Below are 25,691 nucleotides of genomic sequence, written 5' to 3'. Positions count from 1 at the left end.
ATTCTGGACTGTTCAGGAGAAATGGCGGTGGGTTTTTTGTCTGTGGAGGAGAAATGGAGGCGTGTTGTCATCTTGTTAATGAGGAACGGGGGCGGGTTCTCAGCCTATTTGGGAGCAGGAACAGGAACAGTTTCTAAAGGAGATCAGTTTTTGGCTTGTTTCAGAGCTGCTTGTCACCACAGCAATCAACATCAGGAGCTGCAGCCAAACAAGTGCTAGCTCAGGAGGTCCTGTGGGTGAAGCCCTGGCCAAAACCCCTCCTCTCCATCACCACGTCTTCATCTCAGCAGAAACTGAGCTCAAGAGTGACATCCTTCCTTTCCTCTCTGACTTTCTGTTACACTCTCACATCTCTTTCTCTTCCCCTGTCCCTCTCTCTCTCGCTTGCTCTCTCTAACTCTGTCTGTCTTCTGTTCCCCCATCTCCTGCTCTCTCCCTCCTTGTCTTGGCCTGAGGAGAAAGTGTGTCTGTCACTCACTGTCTGTTTGGTGGAAGCTCATGTCTGACATGCTTCCATTAGTGAGGGAGCTGTTCAATTACCTCCGCTCGCAATGTTTAAACCCTGCCAATTACTGATACATCTTCCTTATAAATTATGCATACGCAGGGCTGGGTCCGGGTGTGGAACAATTCCCTCTTTCTGACACTACATAAGTGCGTGAATGAGTGGACAAGAAGATGAGGGGAAAAGGAGACAAGAGGACATGGGTGGGGTTGGGAAGTGCCTCTTGGCCCAGACCAGCCACCATGACCCTGCTGCTGCGCCCTGACCCCCACGCGCTCTTTGATTCCAGCGCATCTCCTGTCTTCTCCAGCCTGGTACCTCCACAATGGCTGCAGTCTGCAGGCTCTGGCACTGAGCTGGCTGTCTTCACATCGGCACACTCTCTGTCTCTGTGTGCTCCGAGCACATCTCCTCTCATCCCCCTGTCTCCTAGCAACCTCGGCTGTCTCAATGGCCCAGGAGGCACCCCTGTTTCTTCACTCGGTGTGACTTATCCCCTTTTATTTTAACCCCCACCCCCCTGGCAGCTGACCCACAGTGTGCTCTCTCATGAGTATTCTCTCTCTCTTTCTCTCTCTTTCTCTCTCTCTCATACACTCACTCTCTCTATTAGCTCAACCTCAGACAAGTCCTCTGCCCCCCCCCCCCCCTCCTGAGTACTTAATTCTCATATCCTAAATATAAATGTTACACTACATAACTTCCCTGTGCACTTTCATATAAAAATTCAGGACACATGCTGAGAATTGCAATTATCTGTCCATATTGACAGATAGAAACAGCATCCAAACTATGTACTAATTAAAAGGTTGTAATAAACACGAGTTGGGCTGAACGTTAATATAATACCGAACTGCTGAGCGCTAATATAATACTGAACTGCTGAATGCTAACATGATAATGAACTCACGGCTGCACCCATCGAGTCATCAGACTGGCCTATTTGCCCATGTCCATCTCTGCGATCTGGCGCCTTTAAAAGGGACATTATTTATATTCCACTGCCATGTGCCTCTCTTCCTTATTTCTAAACATTAAGCATTGCCAACAGCCAAACATTAGTATCAGGGAAATCAAGGAGAATAATAGAATTATTTTCAAGTCATCAGGGCCCCCAGTGGGCAATTGTTTCTGAATCAGTGAGCATGCTCGGCATTGGGGTCATGCAGACAGGGGTCTTGCCATGCTCAGGGGGTCCCCTCACGCTCTCCACACCACAGGGGGTCCGGCTGCATGCGGAGACGCAGAGCCACACAAAGCTTTGGGCAGGCAATAACGGACCAGCGAGCATTGAGCCATGATCAGACTCCCCGTGCGAGCGGAGCTAAACAATGTGCGGGGCTCGCGAGTGCAGCGTTTATCAAACGCGCGCGGCCATGACTAAAGGCGCAGGCCTTATTAGACGCACACAGATCTGTGATCAAGTATGCCGGCTTTGAAAAGTGCCTGCTGAAACAACATCAAACGCTGAAGTTCCTTCCGATGTGTGGAGAGGGAAAATTAAAGACAGTGGCTGGCAACCCACACGGAGTCCTGATGAGACAAATCGGGGGGGAAAAAATCACACACAAAAAAACCCCCCCAAAAAACAGCAGTATAACAGAATACCGTCACATATGCAGTTTTAAACCCGCCAATGCCTTTCATAGTATTAACTGCCTTGGTTTCTATAAACACAAATGATCCGAATGGAAATGCTTTCAGGCCTTTTCGTCTTTTACCGATGAAACGCAGACACATCCAGGAAGCTGAAGGCCGAGAGCGCAACCTCGTGTACCCAGAGTCCATTTCAGAGCATTTCTTGGTTCATCAGCTAACCATCCACTGAAACTGTATTGAGAGATTAGTGCTGGTAGGGGCTCAGGGGAGGTTTGTTCTAAGGCAAGGAAAAATGAATGATGGTTGAAGGTTATGGCAAGAGCCCTGGGAGGGTGTGCACTGAACTAAATCAAAATTCATATCAGTCATTCAGCATCAAAACTCTTCAATAACAGCCTGGACAAATAATTTTTCATTTTAAAGGGCGGCAGTTAAAAAAAAAAGAAACCCAAATGTAGCAGAGAGAGCAGAGTTTTTCCTTTTATTTCATTCATGTTTCGCATTTCCAGAGAAGCGTGTTTTGAAGTGAGGGCAGATTAAGAGGGCAAGTTTCAATTAATTCCAAATGCTGTGTTTGTGTCTGACGCTCTGACTTACAGCTGATTTTAGCCTGAGAGCCTGTATCGCTCAGGGATGCTCAAGCTGGGTCGCGTCGGCGGTGCCTATGTGGGGCACCGCAGCTTGCGCACGCCCCACTCGTCCAGCTGTGCTGCCATGGCAACGGCAGAATGCAGCGCCAGGCTGGAGCAGGCTCGATCCGGTCCCCAGCTGCGTTGCCGCGGCAGTGCCGGAATGCGGGGCGGGAACGGCTCGCGCTCCGCCTGTGGCCCAGCCAGGCCGTTGTGGCGACGCTCAGACAGCGAGGCCAAATGCAGCCAAGGAACCCCGCTGGACCCAGGTCGTGCCACTAAGACGGTAGCACGACGGGCACGGATGCGTGAGGCGCCTCTGGTGGCGTTGCCGTGGTAATACCGGAATGCAGGACGGCACAGTTCATTTCATCCCCCCCCCGCCAAAAAAAAAAGGACACCACTTTCTTCAGAGTTTTCTTCACAGTTATTTTTTCACCACTGCTACCACCGCGAGTCAGACCAGCCTGTGTGAGATTGCAGGCCAACATGGCCAAAAACGCCAGCACCAGCTCTGCAGCCAATAATTAGCTTTATCAGACAATGACATGGGTCACGCAGCAGGGCACCGTTCTCTATTGTTAACAATAGCAGACAATATGTTTCAGCTCAGGAGAAATCTCTGATGGGGATTGCCTGCCTCATATAATACTTGTCAAATCCCAGTTGACATTTCATATGGCTGCTAATCAGAGACAATCCGTCCCTGGGCAAAATCCTACAGTTCCTGCAAATCTTTAAAAAATATATATATATTAGATTTTTTTTTTTTTACAGAACATTTACCAGGACAATAGGGAGAAAAAGAAAACACATTTCTGAATGTGTTCACCACACGTAATAAAACTAAACTAATGATAAAAGAGGCCAATGATTGCATCCTCAGATAGCAAACCCTGAGCAACAGGTGGAAAAAAGCAAACGAAAACAGATCGGTTTCTATTTTGGTGCCATGGAAATGTATGTCTGCTCTCTCTCGCCTGATATTTCCAGGCAGGAATCAGAAATAGAACGTGACATTGTTTCTCCTACCTAACAATTATCTTTCACCACCCAGTTTTATTGCTAGTTTACCACCAGAAGTTCTAGAACTGCATGTACTTGTCAAGGATGTGCATATTATTCTTCAGAGGTGCCTACAAAGTCAAAAGGGCCAGGACCACATAACACCCACATATGTGCTTTGGCTCTACATCTATGGCCTCTTTGTATAACCAAACTATATTTTTTTTTCCAGAAAGTATTCACTTACTGGCTGGAAGGAATTCACAGGAGGGTCAAAAAGAACCCCTGGGCCCCAGGCTGTGCACCCTGTTGGTATGCCGTACCAACATAAAAATTCTGAAATTCTTAAAAGTTGAGAAAGGTTCCTTGCTTTTATAGTGAATTGCAATAAACCACTATTTTCTAGATAAAGTGAATTCTAACCTGCCGAGCTAATGGAATGTTAAAGAGACAGACTATTCAAAAATCTGGTGTGTTCGCATGAATGTACATCTAAAAACAAGCAGAAAGTAGGAAAACAATCCTTTTCAGAGCCTTGTTCTGTACCTGTAAAAGCTGCAGAAAGATCTACCTTATTCCGAATTACATCATAAAGATTTTAAGCACAAAGGTTCAGTGAACATTAATAAATGTACCTTTTATTGAAAGCCTTTCAGCGGGTTTAAGCACTCCACTTCCAAGAGCTCTCTGATTACACCCTGGATTCCATGAACCTTTTGCTGATTACTTTCTGTCTTCCCTGAGGAAAACAGTCAATATTATTCTCAATTCTCTCAGATGTAAAGAGTAATTCCAACATTAATTGCTCTTTCTTGCGGTACCCTCGTACCATGCGTTAATTTGGCCGTTGGATCGTTAATGCGGTAACGCAGCTAGGGTGGTCAGCGCAGGCTGTGAGGAACTCTATGTGTGTCTGCGAGGTGGGGGTGGGGGGTGAGAAGGTGGTGAGGGTTTGACAGAGTGGACTAAAGCATTAGCATAGCTGCACTGGGAGCAAAGAGGGAGAGATAGACAAGCCTGCGGAGAAGCTGTGCCGTTCACCTCCCTTATCAGCCTGCAGAACCTGGCTTCAAAACCAGAAAGAAAGACAGAGTGAGAGGAAGCACGAGAGAGAGAGAGAGAGAGAGAGAGAGAGAGAGAGAGAGAGAGAGAGAGAGAGAGCGCATCGGACAAGACAGACAGAAAAGAGCGCAAGTGAAGAGAGTGAGAGAGAGAGTAGAAAGAGAGGGAAAGACAAAGAGAAAGAGAAAGATGGAAGGAGAGAAACAAAGGCAGAGAGAGAGAGAGAGAGAGAGAGAGAGAGAGAGAGAGAGAGAGAGAGAGAATAGCAGAGGTAGCCAAGCAATTAATTGTCTTCCCTGCTTGGCATCTCATTTCAACACTCAAGCAAAGAAAGTCTATTAAAGGAACAGGTTGATCATTAAACCCCACCAGTAATCACAGATTTAAAAAAAACTACCCTTCACACGTCCCTCCTCTTCCTGTCTTCGACCCTCAAAAAACAGCCATTTCCTCCAGTGCACCGTCACTGTACTGTGACCAGTATATTGAAAAATAATAGCGGCTCCGATGGTCCCCTGGGCGCTCGCCGTACATGCAGATAGATGCATCATTTCAGGTTTGTATCTGTGATGTCGGCCCAAAGCAAGCGCGGACTTAATTTCCGGATTAAGCGCCTGGCAAGGATGTCACGCCGAGATCGAGACCTCGCCCAGGGCTCTTCCTTTGCTCAAGCTGGGCTATGAGAAACGGGCGAGAGAACTACGAGTGCGCTTACAGAGGCAGGAGCGGGGGTAGGGAGTGGAGCGGAAGCAACAGGTACCGGTCGTGTGTCACCTGTCTGACTGGCTTGCTCCTCACTCACAATTACGGGGACAGATCTGGGCCCGTGACCCTCTCCAGCCAGAAGTGTGTGCGGGCCCGTGGGGAGCGGCGTCTCCTCCCGAGAGACCCGACACCGGGCCCGATAACGTGCGCTGGCTGGATACGCTGATGTGTGGATGTGATGCTCGTTCAGTGCTCTCAGACTACGAGTGAAGAGATAAGTGGTTTTGTTTGTCTGAGAGAAGAAAGACAATGTTATGACAGGTACGGCGTTGTGTGACTGCATATGGAGTTTCTGCCCGCGATGGTAGGAGGGAGTGGCAGGCTCAGAAAGTGAAGAGAAAAAGACAGGAAGTGCTCTCTCTCTCTCCCCCTCCCTCTCTCTCTCTCTCTCTCTCTCTCTCTCTCTCTCTCTCTCTCTCTCACACTATCCCTTACACTCACTCACTCTCACTCTCTCTCTCTCTCTCTCTCCCTCCCTCCCTCTCACTATCCCTTACACTCTCTCTCTCTCTCTCTCTCTCTCTCTCTCTCTCTCTTTCTCTCTCTCTCTCTCTCCTTTATCTGGTGGGCAGGATGTGGTGGTGGTGGTGTTGCGGTGATGAGTGGACACTGATGTAGCACTCCTGAATGCATCGCAGGCAGAATTGGACAAACTCGTTTACTGGCCCTGTGTCCACCCCGAGCAACAGCACGTAATGAATGGCAGCGAATATCTCCCACAGTAAACACTCCCTCTCAATCTCAGCCCGCACTCTCATACATTCTCTCCCTTCAGTCTCTCAATCTCTCCCTCTGACTCTCTCCAACTCAGACTCCCGACTCCTGTGTCTCTCACTCAGTCAGGTTCTTAGCATTGACCTTGGAAAGCGGCAGCAGGTGAGTCATGGGTCACAGGTTGAATGCCCAGCTGGGGACAACATTGTGTTTTTTCTTCAGCTAGATAATTAACCTGAATTCATCTGGGCATCCGACCGCATAATGAATGTAAACCCATCCTGAAAAGCACGTGTGGTCTGCATCATGACAACACTCGTACTCATAAAAACTGATAACGATGCGTTATTACCATCAATTATTTATCCATCTTATATTAGAGCTTATATTTGACCATATATTAGTACAATATATAAGATTGAATGTGCTGTGTAAGTTGCAAGTTGGTATGGTTGGCTGGGCAGCAGAGGCCTCTGACCTTACGATCCCCTTTGTGGTGAGAAACGGAGAAATTCTTGAACAAATCTCATCACTCCAGGTCCAACTTTAAAAGGAAAAGAATTACTACATCTACATCCCCTGTGACTGCCCATACCCCTCTTGTCTCTCTCCCCACCCCCCCAACATACCCCTCCCCCACCCCCATCCCATCATACCCCTCCCCCTCCCCTTCCAGCGTATCCTTCCCCAACATACCCCTCCCCCGATCATCCCATCATACCCCTCCCCCTCCCCTTCCAGCGTATCCTTCCCCAACATACCCCCCCCGATCATCCCGTCATACCCCTCCCCCTCCCCTTCCAGCGTATCCTTCCCCAACATACCCCCCCCGATCATCCCGTCATACCCCTCCCCCTCCCCTTCCAGCGTATCCTTCCCCAACATACCCCTCCCCCGATCATCCCGTCATACCCCTCCCCCTCCCCTTCACGTTATCTGCTCATCTCTTCTCCCTATTATTTATCCAATTTTCTTGCTTGTTTTAAAAGCCCTTTAATTGGGTTTCATCATCCAGACAAGTGCTTTTAGACAGATAATTATCACTAAAGCTTTGTCCAGTACGGTCTTCTCCTCCCCCCACCCCCTGTGACCCCTGCGTTGAGTCACGGATTAAAATGCAGAGATAAAAGGCAGAAATAATCACCCATAGATGTGCTTTGGTTAGCCCATCCTCCGAATCCTGGACGGAGGGAAGCTCTCTGTACCCATCTCCATGCTTTTCAGCCGGCTGTCAGACAAGGGATTCCAATATGGCGGAAAATATTGAATCTGGATCAAGTTCAGCCGTGTCATCCAATGCAAGAGATCATTTTTACAGAGGGAAAAGCATCCGGAATCGATGTTGGAGAAAATATCGCACACATAAATAGCCATACAGTCACCACACAAACAGACCAATATAAGGCTGCATTTACGTCATGTTATTGTCCCGCCTCTGCGTTAAGTTCCGACTTTACAAAGTTTGTCTTGGAGAAGGAAAAAAACTACTGGAACCTGATTACATGGGGCATTTTCTTTTTATCTAAATACATTCAAAGGCTCCATTTCTCGTCTAGCCCTCAAATGTATTCGGCTTAAAGCTTGTGCCTTTGAAACTAATGCAAGTCGACACATCAGAACAATGCACATTGTCAGAGGCCTCCCCCACTCTCAGCCCATTTTTAAAGACTTACGCAATTAAACCGTGTTCTTTTATGGTGCCAACATGAAACAGCCGAGAACATCTTCCTGAAGCAGCCCAAGAGCAAGGAAAGGTTCAATATTCATGAAATATTCTAATATCCTGCGTCCCCAGTGGGGTGAACGGAAAGATAGAGAGAGAAATAATGATCATTTCTCACGTCAGCCGGCGCGGGGTGGCCAGGGAGAGAAGAATTATGCAACAGCGTACTTCACAAGCACTTCACTGTGTTTTCTCTTTTAGGGCTTCAGTAAGTGGTATATTATCCCAAGTGGTACATGAGGAAATTAATGTTCTCACTCCTGTCACAGCCTGAAATCTTCTGGGGTTCCCGATATTTAACGTCTGCGCCTGTGCCCACGGACGCCTCACAAGAGGCCGGGCGAACCATCTGCATGTACGGGGTGATTAGGCTGGTGCTGGCGAATCACAGGCGCGGGATGCTTACTGCGCTGGCGAGTGATCTCGTCTGCAGTTGTATGGCAACTCTTCTTCTGGTGAAGTCGACACCGTAGTCCATGTGTTGACATCTCAATGCTGGTGAGACAGTCTCTGAGCTGTCAACTAGCTGAATGGCAGGTCTCCGAGATGACTTTTAAAAGATCGATTTGTCTTTGGTTTCTTGTTTATTTGTTCCAGGGGGCATGATATGTGATTGAAATACAAACAGGTCAGAACAGAGGAGCGAGAGAGCGCGTTTGTGAATATATTCATTTTTATCAGCTCACATCAAAACACTGTGTAGTTTTCAATAGCGTGTGACATTTACAAATGCAACACCGAATTTAAAAACTTGTTATGTTTGACCTACAAAGTATTAACCACTAATGAAATGCACAGTTCATGTAATGTTTTCAGCCTATTTGCAATTTGCACAGATTCGGCCCTAAGGCTAATGTAGGCTCAGTGGTGCAGTAACACATGTCATATGTACGCGGTGGAGTGTTTTCGCTCCGTAGTTTGTAATCTGCATTATTTATGAATGAAGTATTTGAATAATGAAGCATGGCTGTACGTGTAACAGCACACCACTTGAGGCATGTGGCCTTAAAGGTGTGATTGTATCCTTCCTTAATGCAGCTTAATGGATTGTACTCACTCTCTTTGCTGTTGTAATGGGGTGAGATGGTTGAGAGGTTCCGTTACTTTCTTCACTCTCCGCCTGACCTGCGGTTAAAGTCTGCTCACGGTCACAGAGCCGAGACCAGATGCTGGCTTTAGTAAAACCACCTGGGGGGGGGGGGGGGGGGTTGACGACTAGGGGAACTCGCCGGGCTGCTACCAGCGTGGCCTCGACTGGCAGCACCGTAAAAGACCCCAATACGTGTTTCCCTCACCAAACGACAAGACTGGGTTTTTAACGAGACCCCGCAAAACCACGAGAGCCGATCTCTTCCGAAACTGCGGAGTCAGAATCTGACTGAGATAGATTGCTTGCTTACTTTATTTATGATGTTTTCATTTTTAATAACGTTGGTATTTGCAGATGAGATGCAGCAACACGGCGGTCACAGAGCTACTGTCCCTGCTCACCATGGCAACACACTGAATGAATAATTGTGCTTCCCGGTTTACATGCAAGGGCCATGATGGGGCAATTACATCACACAAAGCTGATTTTCCTTCACACTGAGACGATTCATTACTGTGACCTAAAAAAAAAAAAATTCTTAGTGGCCGTGCCTGCTCTCGGTGCAAACAAACGACCGAACATATACATTTAAGAATAAGCACAACCCTCACCAGGCAGTGCTTGCGGAGTGCAACAGCTGCTGCATGCAGAAGGGTGAGAAATTCAGGTAAATAGAGTGAAAGAGGGAGCAGACAGAGGGAGGGAGAGAGAGCAGAGAAAGAAGAGAGAGAGAGAGAGAGAGAGAGAGAGAGAGAGTACACAGAAGTAGGAAGAGAAGAGGGAGAACAGAGAGGGAGTCTAGAGGCTGAAGCGGCAGAAGAGAAAATACTGGGCCACATTATTGAAGGATGCTTCAGCACTAAGCTGCTTATTGATAAAAGCACTAATCTGGCTGGCAGAAGGTAAGGAGGCACGGATGTGCAGGCGATAAAGTATCTGAGCTAAAGGCAATGCCATCAGGGAGCTGAGTCTCCATGCAGCTTTGCCTAAAAGGGCTTCTCATTTTTTTTTTTTTTTTTTTTTTTTACATAAAAGTGTGAACCTGACCACAGGCCCACAGAACGAGTTCCCGCCTGGGGGAAAATGAGACACCGAACGTCCCCGGCTTTCATCGGCACGGACGGAACGAGCGAGAATGTCATCGTCTACGTTTTCACTTATCTATGATTATTTCCACATCTCTTTCCACAAGCAAGATGGTAATTTGATGCAATAAGATATTTGACACCACTGGCTTTGAGGGGAGATTTACAGAAAAAAAAAAAGAAGAAAAAACTTGGTTCACGATAGACAAAAAATAGATGTTTTTAAAACTGAGTTCACATAAATTCAGAAATATATTTAGGAGGAAATGAATCTGACTGTGAGCTCTTGGGTATTACCATAATCACTATCATTATTGTCATCCTCATCGGCACCCACATCATCATTAGTCTCCCATCTGTGTGCCACTGCTGTGTTCAGCTCCATCCATTACTATGACAACATCAAGCATCTTTTCAATCTACAGGAAAAAAAAAAAGTATATATATATATATATATATATATATATATTTTTTTTTTTTTTTTTTATTTTTTTTTTTTATTTACAGCTCTGCCCTTAAAGTATCTCCAGGGCTCAGGCTGTAATCCCTCTTAAGGGGTAATCACTGGGATGTTAGATCAAAATCTCCACCTTTCTCACAGGGCCAAGTGCAGGAGCAAAATGGTTTGCACTGGCCATTTCCACCAATCAGAGCGGAAGTTTCGGAGAAGATTGGCTTTGAGAGGAAGACAATGAGAGATATAATCCAAGTCAACTGTGCCAGCACTGTCTGGGCAATCCCAGTCTGGTTGTCTGGATCATGAGAATCGATTAGCCTGAATTGCAAAAAGCTTTAATTTATTCTGAGTGGGGAATCCAGTGGAGATCTTGTGAAGGATTCTGGCAAGACAAAGGGTTCTGAACGTAATGAACAGGGCTCCAAGCAAAAAGTGGGTCAACAGATACAAAATGGTAGTCAAAGAAATTGTCAGGTACTGTCGTGAGTTGTTATGCAGTCTTATCTCTACAAATTCTCTGGACAAGATCACTCATTTGGAATATGTCTGTCCAGTGCGTTAAACCCCCGAGCACTTGTCCAGGCCAATCGATTCCAAAGTGTCAGCCAAGAGCAGTCGATCAGCAAGTGCCTGCAGTGACTAGTCACTCCTAGTCACGGCGCAGAGAGGCTCTCTTCAAATAACAATGCATAATAAACCTGCCCCCCCTAAACACACACACACACACACACACACACACACACACACACACACACACACACACAAAAATCACTGTCACCATCTCAGTCCTCAGCATGTTGGCAAGATCACACCAGCAGGTAGCAGCGTGTAGCCGTAGGTGCATTGAAATTCCTCATTAGTGGGCTAATTTCCCTCAGAGTGCGAGATCTCTCTGTTGTACTTTATTCCAAAAGTATTTGTTTATAATTGCTCACTCGTGTTTTCCTCCAGGCAACCAGGGAAAGGGACGAGGCGGGGGGAGGCAGGTTCTCAGTGTCTCAAACTCCTGCCGGTGCTGCGTGCATCGTTACGGCATGAGCCCAGGAGGCCTATGCACCTGACGGTGGCTGGCTCCGGTGGGAGCAAGCCCAAGGCCGCCTGTATTGTGCTCTAATGAGGAGCAGTCTGAGCCTATTATGGGGTGGATCCACCCCGGGGTGTGTGGGGGTGGAGAGAACAGAACCCGAGAGGGTGGGCACCGGGTTTGAAAGGTTTACTGCTGCAGTCTGTTACGGATATCAGCCAGCCAGGCGGGGGACGGAGGGGAGAGCAGATGCTCGACAGCGGAGGGCTCTGGGCCTCGAGGATACCTGCGAGGTTCCAAGGCTGAGAAGGTAAAGAAAGGGAGCACCGCCGTTGAAAGAGCAAGAGAGCGCACTAAAGGTGCCGCATATTTTATCCCTTTAGCTATGTTCGTGTGTGTCAGGGCTGATTCATGGCAGGTCTCAATGCATGATACAGGAGAGCATAATTTCCTCAACGAAGAGAGAGAACGGCTCGGAGAGAGAGGAAGAGGGACAGTGAGAGAGAAAGAGAGAGAGTGAGTGAAAGGAGGAGGTAAAAGAATACTTTACAGAAATGCCCAGCCTTTTGATGGATGATATTCTTATCTCATAGCCGCACTTGCCACAGAGAGTGAATATGAGGCAAAAGTGGTAGATATGGAGATATAGAGATCGAGAGGCTGATTGCACAGAGGATATGGATAGCATAGCTTTGCTCCACGCCATTTCTCAGTGACAGCCAGCCTACGCGAGGAATTCGAGGGTGCCACTGCTTGCTCTCCTCCTTCGGAGCGTCACTGGCCGACCGCTGCAGGCCTGGCAGAGGGCCTCGGGGAGTGATATCCTGACACACTGAGCTCCTGGAGTTCACACTGGGTAAAGAAGGTTAAGCAATGTGTTCCGTTAATTAAAGCCTGCCCTAAAATCCCCCCTCCACTTCCCTGCTTCCTAATCCAGTGGCACCAGCGGAGTCTGAAGTAGTGGAGGATTGGGGGGGGGGGGGTTTGGCTGGACGCAACCCTCTGCTATCTCTGTCTAATAAAAGATTTTAATTGTGTGGATTTAATTTAAGCACAGATTTACAGCTTCGCAAGCTCTCATTACACCCACTTAAAAATAACTGGGAAGGGCTCTGTCTTGATGCAGCTCGGTTACTCCCACTCTGTCCTGAAGGGGCAGGAAACCAGCATTATAATATACAGTTGTAACTAAATCATAGGCCTGTGTAGTGCATCACTGATAGTTGGGGTCGCGTATCACAGGGCTTAAATATCAGGTGGGTGAAAATAACACTGCCTGACCAAAACATGTTTCACATATTTCATTTTTAGTCTGTTCTTATTATATGGACTTATTTTTATCTATAGATACATTTAACCCTTTTCTTTTATGTTCAGCTCATTAATTTAATTGGGCACTATGCATTTTTGGCAAAGCAGAATTTTTTTTCCTTTTCAGTAAACATGCTATAGTTATGTGAAATATAGCCATAGTAAAGAGAAAATGTATCATGTAGCCAGTAGTTGAGATGTGAGTGGATCACAACATGGCTGTTTGCACCATGCCTATATTCTACATGCCTGTTTAAATACTGTGTGGAAAAAACATGTCAGATCTGTGCCGTGACTAACCTAATTACCAGCCCTGTTCTGTCAGCTGAGCAAGAGACCCCTTAACCACCCTCACACAATCAAAGACATTTGGAGCCACAGGAAAAACCCTTGATATACACACACACACACACACACACACACAAACACATACACACACACACACACACACAGTCCCCTGAACACAATCCCTCTTCACAAAGTCAGACCATGCCTCTGTGAATTGAGCATTCAGTGGTTTTTTTTCACCTTTGGGTGAGTCTTCACTGACAAACAAACTCTCTTTAATGACTTTGTGAGGAGCAGGACAAAAAGTAGAGAAGCCTGGCCACCAAGCTCAGCCCTCGCTGCCGGTAAACAGCAAACAAGCCCGCTGTGTTTACGGTCATCCGAGCGGAGGCTGCGGGACCCTTTCCTCAGCCACGCGCTTGAGCACATCCTCGCGCGTCGCGGTGACTCATCCGTCGGCTGCGTTACCCGCAGCTTCGCCAGGACCCCGCTCTCCACATCTGTCACTCCTGCTTGGCTCACAGTTTCATTATTTATTTTGGTCAATCTGTTCTGCCTGATGTGAGGAGGGATCCTTCACACACATCCACATCTGCCACGAGACATCGCGTGACTTAACATCTGTCCCTGTTTTCATATGGTTGTCAGTCAACAAGCCATGAACTCATATACACAGACAGGCCACAGGGCCACGATTGCCCGTCTAAATGGACGGACGACGTAGGCCAATGGATGCGCATGCGTACAGCATGTTTACGCTGCATATATGCACATATGTTTAACCCATACACACATATGCACATAGATGAATACACCTGCCCATGCACATCTGCATGCATGCAATGTTACACTTGCAAATCTCCAGACGCACACTATCCATAGCTGGAGTCCATTGTCACTTCCATGCCATGTGCTGTCCATCATATCACTGAGGCTGCTGTGGGTAGCTGTACTCTCCCGTCATGGAGTCCACAGGGCTGGTGCTCACCCCAATTGTCAGATAGCGTCTGCCGGCATTACCAAACAGCTCGGTGGTACTGACAGACCCGGAGCCCCCGCATATCTCAAACTGTGTCTCATGCATATCCACTGCCTACTAACCATCACTAACACACTCACTCAGGAGACAAGGCTCCGCCTGATACCCTTCCCCATCATCTGGTCTCCCGCAAGCAAACACAAATCATTCTGCTCCAACTACTTAAACATTACTTGCTCGCCTTATCCAGAATTAATGCGCTGGATTAGCATCTAAATGCAGTCAGCCAAAACAGTGGCGGGAAAATAGCCGTGGACCTGCTCAGAGGCAGGAGGTCAGATATGAGCATTGCCTCTATGTACCAGTCAGATTACTGAGTCCACAGGGACAGTGGCAACACTGACAGATATGCACATTTAACACCCCACTTAACCTCCAGTAGACAGGAAACCTAAACCAATTATGCAAAAAGGAAATGTTATCTGCTCTAATTTTACCTTCCGAGACTGTCCAAATAACATCAAAAGGTGTAGCAGAACCAAATTTTATCTCATGTGTCTTTTTAATCTGTCAAACTGAACTCAATCCCAACGTGGTTAACATGCAACCAACACTGGCATATTTGCTCTGAAGTTTGATATTTTGAGTAAACAGTTACTCTACTGCCCTCGATAGGCTGTTGTAAATGACTGAGCAGTGATTAAAGCTGTTGTTAGAGACAGAACAGCTTTCCAGGCACAAAGGAAATAGGCTATAGACAACATGTCACTATGCAAGAGCCATTACTCCAATTTCCCCCAGTGTTCTAAAACCTGACTTGCACATTATAAATTTAACATATAAAAGGTAAGAGGAAATAGACACCATGCTCATTATTTCACCAGCAAAACATAGCGTGGAACAGCAGTAATCTAATTTGCCAAGGTAAACTCAGATTTAGGATTTATTTCAGAAGACAGTTCTATTTTGTTTTTAATAAATTGTATCTCTGCCAACGCTCACCGATTTTGTGCTGTATTTTGGCTGATTGGTCTTGTAACTGTAATCCGAGTACTGGTCAGAGCCGGTAGAGTTGTCGTCTCCTCCTGTTCCCACAAAGGTATTGGTGGCAGGTAGGTCTTGGACAGCCTGGTGCTTCTGGGAGGCAGATGGAGATTGGGCCTGGAGCTGAATGGAGGGCAGAGGTGAATTGGAGCGGTAATGTCTGCCCAAGTCTGGGCTACCAGGTGGGTAGGTCAAGGGCAGGTGGATCCTGGGGCTGTCGTTAACCCCGTCAATGTTGAATTTCAGGCTCTTTTGGAGGCTGACCTCCTCTTCCTCCCCAAGAGGTTTGGGTGCCTTTGGAGGCTTGCCCTTCCTCCCCTTTTTGCCTTTGATGCTCTTTGGCCCTTGCTTTGGGGCATACAAATCTTTGGTCTCCTTCTTGCCAGCTTGGTAGCCACTTTTAGTCTCTCTCTGTAGGCGATGCCTGATGAAGACTACCACTATGATGACCGTCACAACGCCTGCCACGCCAGCCAAGCTACCATACAGGATGTTGCTTCTCTGGGTGGCCAAACCGTAGTCAGGGTCACCGGCGATGTCCGTGTCCAATGGGGTGTATAAACTGTGGCCTACCAGAGCCTCCACTAGGCTCACATTGGCAATGGTCTCATTGACATAGACGTGCACCAAGGCAATGGCATGCCGTGAAGGCTTACCCCTGTCACTCACTTTCACTACCAAGCGATGCAAGCCCCCATGTTTTCGAGTCAGTTCCTTGGTTAGTTTTATCTCCCCATCAGAGGGAGAGATGTAGAAGAGCTCATGAGGGTTCCCGCCAGCGATGCTGTACACCAGCTCGGCATTAGCACCAGAGTCCATGTCTTCTGCCTCCACCACCTCGACAATGCTGTCAGGTGCAGCCAGGGGAGACAGCCTCCTAAAAGACGAATTGGCAGGTTTCGTGACAACGGGTGCGTTGTCATTTTCATCGAGGACGTTGATGGTCACGCCAACGTAGGAGGACCTGGGAGGGTCTCCTCCATCCACTGCTTGCAGTCGAAAAGTGTAGCTGCTTTCTTTCTCCCGGTCAAAAGAGATACTGGACAGGATGGTTCCTGTGCCATTCTGGACTACAAACTTCCCAACATCTGGCTCCACAGAGAGCTGCACTTTGGCATTTTCACCTTTGTCCATGTCTAACACAGTCACCATGCCGACCGGGCTGAGAGGGGGCATGTTCTCCAAGACAGAAAAGCTGTAACTGCTGAGCATAAATTTTGGATCATTGTCGTTCCTGTCCAGCACCTTGATCACAACCATCGCGGTTCCCCTATGGCTGGGGACACCCTTGTCCGCCGCAGTGACGCGGAACTCATAGCGCTCCTTATGTTCACGGTCCAGTGGGCTTCTAGCTCGCACTTCCCCTGAGCTGGGGTCAATCTCAAAGAGGCCCCTCATTGAGGAGTCAGCCACAATGCTGTACACGAGTTCTGCATTAGTGCCACTATCAGCATCCACAGCAATGACATCCAGAACCTTCTCTCCTGGTTGGTTCTCTTCAGCAAACTCAACCTCAAACAGGGGAGGTGAGAATATGGGAGAATTGTCATTCATATCAGTCACCTGCACTTTCAAAGAGTTTGTACTGGACAGAGCTGGGTTGCCAGAGTCCACGGCCACGATCTCCACCCTGTAGTCCCTGACTCGCTCATAGTCTAAGGGTGTGGTGGTTTGCAGGAAGTACTTTTTCTTGTTGTCGATGGAGGAATCGCCAGCTGGCCGAAGCTGGAATGGAACGTCGCCTGCTACCACACAGGTCACCACTGCGTTTTCTCCCTCATCTTTATCTGAAACCTGCACCAAGGCCACTGCAGTGCCTACAGGCATATCCTCTGAGATGTTTGCCACCCCATCACTATGAGTCCTAAGACCAATACCACGGATTTCCACAGCAGGTGCGTTGTCGTTCTGGTCCGTTATCTCGATAGAAACATATGTTGTGGAACTTTTGGGGGAGGGGCCTTTGTCTCTTGCCAGGACATGAAACGTCAGGCTGTTGATCTCCTCACGATCCAGTGGGCCTTTGACATATATGATGCCTGTAGAACGGTCAATCTGTAGAAGCTTGGGCACTGGATCTCCAGCCTGATGGATGGTGTACTCAATCTCACCATTTGCTCCCAGATCTGAGTCATTGGCCTTGACCTAAAATATAAAGAAAAAAAATAAAAGAAGTCAGAACTCTGCAAAGGAGAAGACATATCTGTAAAGGTTTAGGTACTCATTAACAACTATATAAATCACATAGACACGAAATCAACTTTAATGCTTAAAAAACCTTTAAGATAGATATCAGGAACATAACTCTGTGAAAGTAATGGAAATATTCCAACCCTGGGCCATTTCTGGAAATCTGCATTCTTAAAACATGATTTGAGACACTACAGTCCTTTAAGCAAAATAATTTAGGTGATATTTCAGTTTGTACCTTTTTAAAAAAAAAATATGTAAGACTCTGAAAGACTGACCACAAGAGATTATTGTAACAGCAATTAAAATCATAAGAAAATAAAAGGTCTATCCAGGGCAAAGTTACTCAGGAGAAAAAAACTGTATGTTCCAGCAATTAAGCTAGGTGAACTTAGTGAACCAGACATTAGTTTGGTGATATAAAACATCAAAGTAAAAAGTAGACAGCTACGGGAGGTTAAGACAGCAGTGCTCATTAAATACTTCATACTACCGATGACGAAAGAAGCTCCCTCTTGTTCCTTCCTGGACTTAAAGGTTAATAGAACCGCCCAACTTCGTTTTTCTTACCTGCAGTACGGAGTGTCCAACAGGGCTGTTCTCAGAGACTTCGGCTTCATAGGAGGATTTCTCGAATTTGGGCGCATTGTCGTTAGCATCAGTGATAATAACTCGCAGCAAGGCACTGCTGTGGCGAGAAGGGCTCCCCCCATCCATAGCTTTAATGTTTAGGTCATAGGAATCCTTCAACTCCCTGTCCAGGTTGCCCATCACAATGAGCTGAGGCAATTTCTCTCCCCTGTCATCCGTCACTTGCAGGTCAAAGAGGGCAAGCGCCTCTGGCCCGGCAGTCAGGACATAGTCAGCTACTCCATTCCTCTCCGTGTCTTTGTCAGTGGCCAGCGGGATGGAAAAAGTGGCCCCCATGTGTGTGTTCTCTTGCACTGAGAGAGTGAGGACAGGTGAGGCGAACTGCGGGGTGTTGTCATTGATGTCCTGCACCTCAATCCGTCCTTCAATCAGCCGGGGGCTCTGATTCTGGATGAGGTCAGTGATGGACACCTCAAACTCCAGAAAGCAGGGCTTTCCTTTGATTCGGCAATCTTTCAGTGTTTCTCTGTCTATGGGGATCTCAGTGGTGAATATCTCCCCTGTTTTGCCATCCACCCTCAGGTAAGGGGCGCCCACCTCCAACTTGTATAGATGTCCAGTGTCTGGTAAGCCCTGGTCACCTGCCAGACTACCTATCAATGTACTGGGCGGCTGTTCTTCTCGCACATGGTAGAGGATGCCACCTATAACACATATCGCTGACTTTAGCAAGAGCACCCACAGAAGGAAGAATCCCATAGAGAAGTCCATAATGCCCTAGAGAGGCAGCACCTCTGTCTGGAAAACAGAAAGTGAGAAAACAACAAGTCAAGCCATAAACGAGTGCAGTGCGGTAAAATCATCAGAAGTATCACAAACCCGAATACTTAAAAATCATTCAGGATTTTTTTGCATCAGAGGGCTATCTGAGGATAAAATAGAACTCTCACATTGGGAGAACTCCATGTTTTAAGCAAACACTAAATCCAGGGCAGAAAGTACTAAAAGCGCTTAGAAAAATGCTTCCTCCCCTGGTAGTACTAAAGCCCTCCATTCTCATTACCTTGCATTATTCATTATACTCATTTTTTGACTAGAGGACAAAAATGACTGGTGAGACAAAGAAGTTAAAGAAAAGAACATTGTACAAATGTTTATAAAGGAAATTAATTGCGTTAAAAGAGTATATTCTTCTCTGACACAGCATATGGTAGTAGGTTTGCAACAAATGCCTGTGCAATTCAGTGTTTCTCTTAATACTTCTATGTGATCCTTGTCAGTGCCACATTAGTGATCTTAATTAATTAGTGATCTTTCAACTACCTGTCCAAACTAAACTGCTTTTGGTAATTTTATTATGAGTAAGATAGCTCTTAATGGGTGTTTTCATTACGAGGATATGGGGGCTTGTATCTTATAAACAAGCATAGCTATAGTTCCCCTTTATTTACATCATTTGTTAAACCCAACTCATAACCAGTTTGCATTGTATTTTCCACAACATATGCTTAAACAGAACACAAATTTACCCGCAATTATATCCCAAACAGCGTGGAGGACTATGAAGGAGAAGTACGTTACTTAGGCGGGGGCTTTTGGATTCATCCATAATATTAAGATGGATTTTGTCTTTGGGAAGAACGTTAATGAGACAAAGGATGTGGTTAAAAAGAGGAATATTTAATCAGCAGGAGCTCCATTCAGTATCGTGGAGCAGAACAGATGCTTTAGGATTTAGAATTCACCCAAACACCGTTCCCCTATACCTAGGTCTCAAAGCACCTAAAGGCCTAGCCTTTATCTCAGAACACAGATTTACTTTAAAGCTTATGAGAGATCTCATCTCAGCTCTTACGTTTCAGGCTAATTTACACACTGTAATGCTCATGTTTGATTTCTAACCTGCTTTGCCTCCTCATTAATGAATACCCTCTGTTTTAGCTCCTTCTTTGATCCATATTCCCCAAGCTAAAGTTCTTTTTTTTTTACTCCACATAATTTCAGACTTTAATTATGTCCTAAGTATGAAGATTCCTTGCTGTGATTTTAAAGAAGAGCAGATGCTCTATTGAGCCATACTGTCTCCGAGCGCTGTCTCAGAACTCTATGTGAGTGCTCTGTGTCAGTACTCTTTGTCAGTACAGTACTGTCTGAGTGTTATATGTCAGTACTCTGTGTCAGTACAATACTGTATGAGTGCTCTGTGTCAGCAATATGTGTCAGTAGAGTACTGTCTGAGTACTCTGTATAAGTAGAGTACAGTCTGAGTGTCCTATGTCAGTATTCTGTGACAGTACTGTCTGAGTGCTCTATGTCAGTGTTCTGTGTCAGTAGAGTACTGTCTGAGTGCTCTGTATCAGTGTTCTGTGGCAGTACTGTCTGAGTGCTCTACGTAAGTACTCTGTCAGTACTTGATCTCCATTCTCTTTCTCACTGTTCTGCACTCCTTGACAAAACCTTGTGTACCTGGACTGTGTACACAAAATACCCACATTAATGTCCATGCAGGATCACCAGACTGGACCAGGATCAATACAGTTTTGCACCACCATACAAAAGGCCTTGGTCAAATGGAAAGCAAATAAGTGTAACACAGAATAGCTAAACACAGGAAAGCATAGAAATCCAGTCAGAAAATCCAATTTATCTGTATCTGTTGACATCAAGATTGCAGCATATTGATGTACTAATTGCTCAGTTATTGATGTGTCCCTTTTTGCATTTGCAGGGCAACACCCTGTCGATTGGTTTGGAATGATAGCAAGTAGGCTAAAAACATGATTAGAAAGTAGAACATAAAGCCCAGTTTCTGAAGGCCTACACAGTACCTTGGACAGCCTGAAGCTATTGGCTGAGAGACCTTTCATAAAGGTTAATGATTGCCTAGAAATGTCTTACCATGAACTGTAACAATATTTTTGAAGCAATTTGAGTATGAATAATGTGAATATATTGTATTGTTTTTGACAGCCCATTGGTACAAATATATCCAAGTCTAGATGTATCATTTGCAATTAGAAGAAAAAAAACAACTATCTTAAACTAAACATTTTGCATATAAACCTAAACATTTTAAATCTACCATAGATCTCATCAGATTCACACATTTCATATGGCACATAGAGCCAAGAGAAGACAACATGGGACTAGGAACAGATTAACTTTGAACAGACATTGAAAAAAAAAAAAAAAACAACAACAAAAAAATGCTGTAGTTCCAATTCATTTTTACTCCATGTTATTTGTGTTAAAATCACCAGATATCACTGAATCCTACATTTTACAATCATGTCTTATTTGTATCAGACCTTTCATATGCCTCATTTACCAATCAAGACCACTTTTACTAACAGTTCCAACATGAATGAGCTATTTAGAGATTCAAGCCATCAATCTTGACATGGGTGGCAACTGATGACTGCATTCAGAGTCTGACCTCTGAGTGTGAAGAAGGAACTATGATCTCAACTCAGCTGGAGAACCACTCTGTTTTCCAGGTCACGATGCTTGAGCTTACACTTCTTTGACACTGTAGCACGGTTGAACATACCAACTCAAACTTTAACCATCAATTTGAGCAAACATTTGTATTTCAGACATCTGGGTTTGTATTTTTATGCAAAAAACAACTTTTACACAAAATCAATCTTTATTCAAGAGAATCACCAGACATTGCGTGAACCTATGTGATCTGTGGCACTCCAATAAGAGTCCTTAAACATTCACCAAACAATTTTAAATACTGTTGCTTCTCTACTATTCATGTTAGCTACCCAACACAGGCCTACACTAGTGACCTCGTAACGCAGAAATATGTGAAGGCCTGTGTATTAAAAAAACAAAAAAACCAAAAAACACAGAGGTATGAAGACATACTAAATAGAGCTATCTAAAGAACACCTGTATGACATCAGTATTGAACTGCATCTGTCAAATAACACATGTGCACCACATGGATGAGACTGTTGTGCTTGCTATACTGATAATATGTAATTCAAAAAGCAATAATAATTAACCCGCAAGTTACTACCTGGACTCAAATCTGATTCAAAGAAGATTTCTTCACAACGGTTTCAGACAAATTTAAAGTTTGCACTGCATTGAACTGGTGAACCGCTAGAGAGTTCTGCCAGAATATCTGTGTTTAATGGATGAAAATGGACCAAGTCCATCTGTGCACACAGGACTTCAGTTGTACACTTCACTAATTAAGATATTCACATTGAGAATTTGGACTGAAACAGTCTTAGACCGTATGAGTTGTCCAAATAGTTTCTCCTGGGCACCAAATGTCATGTTCCTAAGTTATACATATCCACATTTGAATAAATATGGAGTGTAAAAAAAGGAACCTTTCTGTCTGCTAGATGCTTAATACCTGCGTTCATTCTGCTAATGGCAAATGAATCTGACATAACTGTCATACAGATACACTTCAAATGTACATATGAGTCTAATGCACTTAAAATATAATACCTTATTACTATATAATTTAATTAATTATGTACAATCAAATATGTGATGATCACTGTACCTGGCTGTACAAAGTACAAAGTAAAGCTTCTCAGTGTAATATAACTGGGCGTTTTCTTCTGTTAACCTGTTTTTTTTTGTCTGGCAATGGTGCCCTATGATAACAGTAATCTGTTAACAGCAACTGTTTAGGATCAAGTAAATCCTGTACAAATGCCATTTAAAATTTGACAGATGTTGCATCTGATGGAGAATGAGATCAAAACTGACCTCACCTGCTAATCTCTGCAGGCAGTATGAAGCATGTTGGTGTACAAGATATATACAATTCACATTGCATGATCAAGTGCATTAACTCCATTTCCAACCTTGCCTGCGTACTGAAAAACTGAAACGATGTTAATGCAGAATAAATGTACAATAATTTTAGAACAACTTTTCAAATCATAATGCTCAGTTCTCAATAGCTATTGTCTTCACAAAGACAATTTATTGCCTGTATTTGCCCTTTTCTGTAGTGCTCTATGTCATCTGTTATCACATTCATTCAGGTTCAACAGGTTTAGCATTTCAGTGTGGCACCGTTAGGTCATTTACCCACGTTACAGCTTCATTCTACACAAATCACTTCACAATTAACCCAGCAAAACTGACATATAGTCTTTGAACAATGGATATGAATATCTACTTATGTATGTACATGCACACACATACACACACACACACACACACACACACACACACACACACACACACACACACACACACACATTGCACTTTGCTGATGAGGGACCTCTGTCTGAAACACTCCGTTTCTCTGGAAACTCTTAACTACACTTTTGACCACACACACACACACACACACACACACACACATACACACACGCACACACGCACACATTATATATATATATATATATATATATATATATATATATATATATATATATATATATATATATATATATATACCATATATATATACACACACACACACACACACACACACACACACACACACACACACGTGGGGGGGGTGATACTTGCATTCGGTGTTTAGTCTGTGTGATTAATCATTATATATTTATATCTTGCAGAGTCCGGTTTATGATCAATACCTCAAAAATTACATGCTCATATTTTATGGATGATCGATAACCATATTATATTATATACCACATTAATAATATAAACTTTGATCAGGCTACGATTAGGCCTCACCAACCATTTCAAAAGACTCCTTAAAATCTATTTCCCAAATATGTTACATTACATATGACTCTGGCACTGTTTAAAATCCATTATCCTGAAGCAAACCGTCTTCATTGAGTTTCATTGAGAAAGCCGGGAGGTGTGGGGGGGGGGGGGGGAGTCGGGGTATACCTAGTTCCGCAAAGATGTTTTGCCAAACATTGATCCTGTTATTGAACTAGTCTGCCCAGATAGGTGTTCCAGTGATGTCATTTATATCTGCCATTAGCCTACTGCTTTTCGAAAGGAACGAAAAAACGTGCATATAATGCATTTAAACGATGATTTAATTACGATTAAAGTGGAATAAAAGTGTCGTATTATAAGCCTCACGGTACCATTTTATACCGTCTTCCCTTTCATGGAGTCGGTACAACTAAAGACGAGCCTAAGCGAAGGCAAACAAGTGTCAACGAGTTACTCGCCAACTGCATCAAAATTACCCGATGGATTTCCATGGCGTATGTTTATGGCCCGCCGCCCCAGTGCAATAATTTCAGTTTGAACCCTTATCAATTTCGATAACACGCTAACACATAGACGTGTTTTATTATCTCAGCCGTGCACCATTCGATCGAATTCCTCAAGTGGCATTGGAATTCTGCGATCGGCATATTCGGAATGCGCAGTTCCAGAACGAGTTTGGAATCATTTTTCCGATCACGTCTATAAAGTTCATAGCCTACCTTTGTCCAGCACTTTTCACTTCGACCAGTTCGCTGTAGCTCTTAAGAGGCTGACTGTCTGAAATTAGCCTACTGTTGATGCTTCTTTCGATGTTTCCAGGGGCAGGTACAGACCGGTACAGCCCTTACACCCCAGGTTCAAAGACCCCAGAAATTAAAAAAACATAAAATCCGTCCACTGAAAGACAATCCATAAATCGTCGTATTATTTATCCCCATCATTCTCTCGAAATCGTACCAGTTTGGCGATGCAGACGCTCATTAGATAACCGATCATAAACGAATCGCAGTTGATGCTGCCGTTTTTAAATTACGTAGCATATAGTCTTGTTATTTTTTAAGGAAATGAGAAAAACGGTAGTTAACCCTGCAAAGCCAACTCGATTCCTGTCAGTGAATCCCCGAGTACTTATCTGAAGTAATTTGGGAAGATACGTTCTCTCAAAAATCAGTGGTTCTCGCCACTCAGTCTACCGAACATATCAAAAGGTTATGGCAAACAACGAATCCTCTTCGCCTTTCTTCACGCAAATGAACGCGGCTCGATCTTTGCAGCACAGGGTTAATCCTAGGCTATATGTATTTCTTTGCATGCGAACGAGTGAGAAGATTTCTCGGTGCTCGCTCGCTTCCCTCTCTGCGCGCAGAAGCAGAGGAGCGCGAGGAGGTGGGGCTCACAAGTCCTCCCTCAGCTTCAGCAACTTCTTTTCATCCCTCGCGCTTCAAGCTGTATGCCGGGGAATTCACAATTAGGTTAAGAAAATCTCCTAATTTCACTCTATATTGCTAGTGCAGAACACTGACCCATATCTTCCTGGCTGCGTCATAAACTGTAGTAGTTCATTCTTTCCCCTTTTTATAACGGAAATGTTCAAAGGGGAGTAATTTTGCGTAAATTCCTGCCAATAGTCCAGGGAGCGAAGCACTACTGTCTCTGTGTTCTGTCGTTACTCTCAACAGCATGGATCATAATCATGAGAAATTGGCTCGTAAAATATGATGAGTATTGATCGTTTTGGAACTGCATCCAACGAGCGCGTTGCGGGTTCATGTGTTCAACAGTTAAAAGCAGATGAGGGCACTCTTTGCTCTTTTGGCGCCACCCACGGGCGTTTCGGAGAACACCGCAGGAGTTAAACCGTTTCTCTAGTCTTTCTCCCGCTACCCACTACGCAAATCCCACTTCAAAACACCCTCACCCACACGCATAGGTACGCACA

General features: G+C 45.0%; 1 protein-coding gene across 2 annotated transcripts in view; it reads right to left on the bottom strand.

The window, feature by feature from the left end:
• pcdh1a (protocadherin 1a) overlaps positions 1-25,074 on the bottom strand; it is a 54,102-nt gene extending 29,028 nt beyond the window's left edge. For both annotated transcript variants that reach the window (XM_027028499.2, XM_035535244.1), the window contains exons 1-3: positions 24,472-25,074; positions 18,041-18,859; positions 15,239-17,425 (exon numbers count right to left, since the gene is read on the bottom strand). In XM_027028499.2, the coding sequence (XP_026884300.2) occupies positions 15,239-17,425; positions 18,041-18,832 (2,979 nt within the window). In that variant the 5' untranslated portion in view covers positions 18,833-18,859; positions 24,472-25,074. The remainder of the gene's footprint in view (positions 1-15,238; positions 17,426-18,040; positions 18,860-24,471) is intronic.
• Positions 25,075-25,691: the final 617 nt, after the last annotated feature.

The sequence above is a fragment of the Electrophorus electricus genome, chromosome 17, assembly GCF_013358815.1.
Source record: "Electrophorus electricus isolate fEleEle1 chromosome 17, fEleEle1.pri, whole genome shotgun sequence".
NCBI classification, from domain to species: Eukaryota; Metazoa; Chordata; class Actinopteri; order Gymnotiformes; family Gymnotidae; genus Electrophorus; species Electrophorus electricus.
Note: the sequence above shows the minus strand (reverse complement) of the source record. Positions and strands in the feature narration are given on the sequence as shown.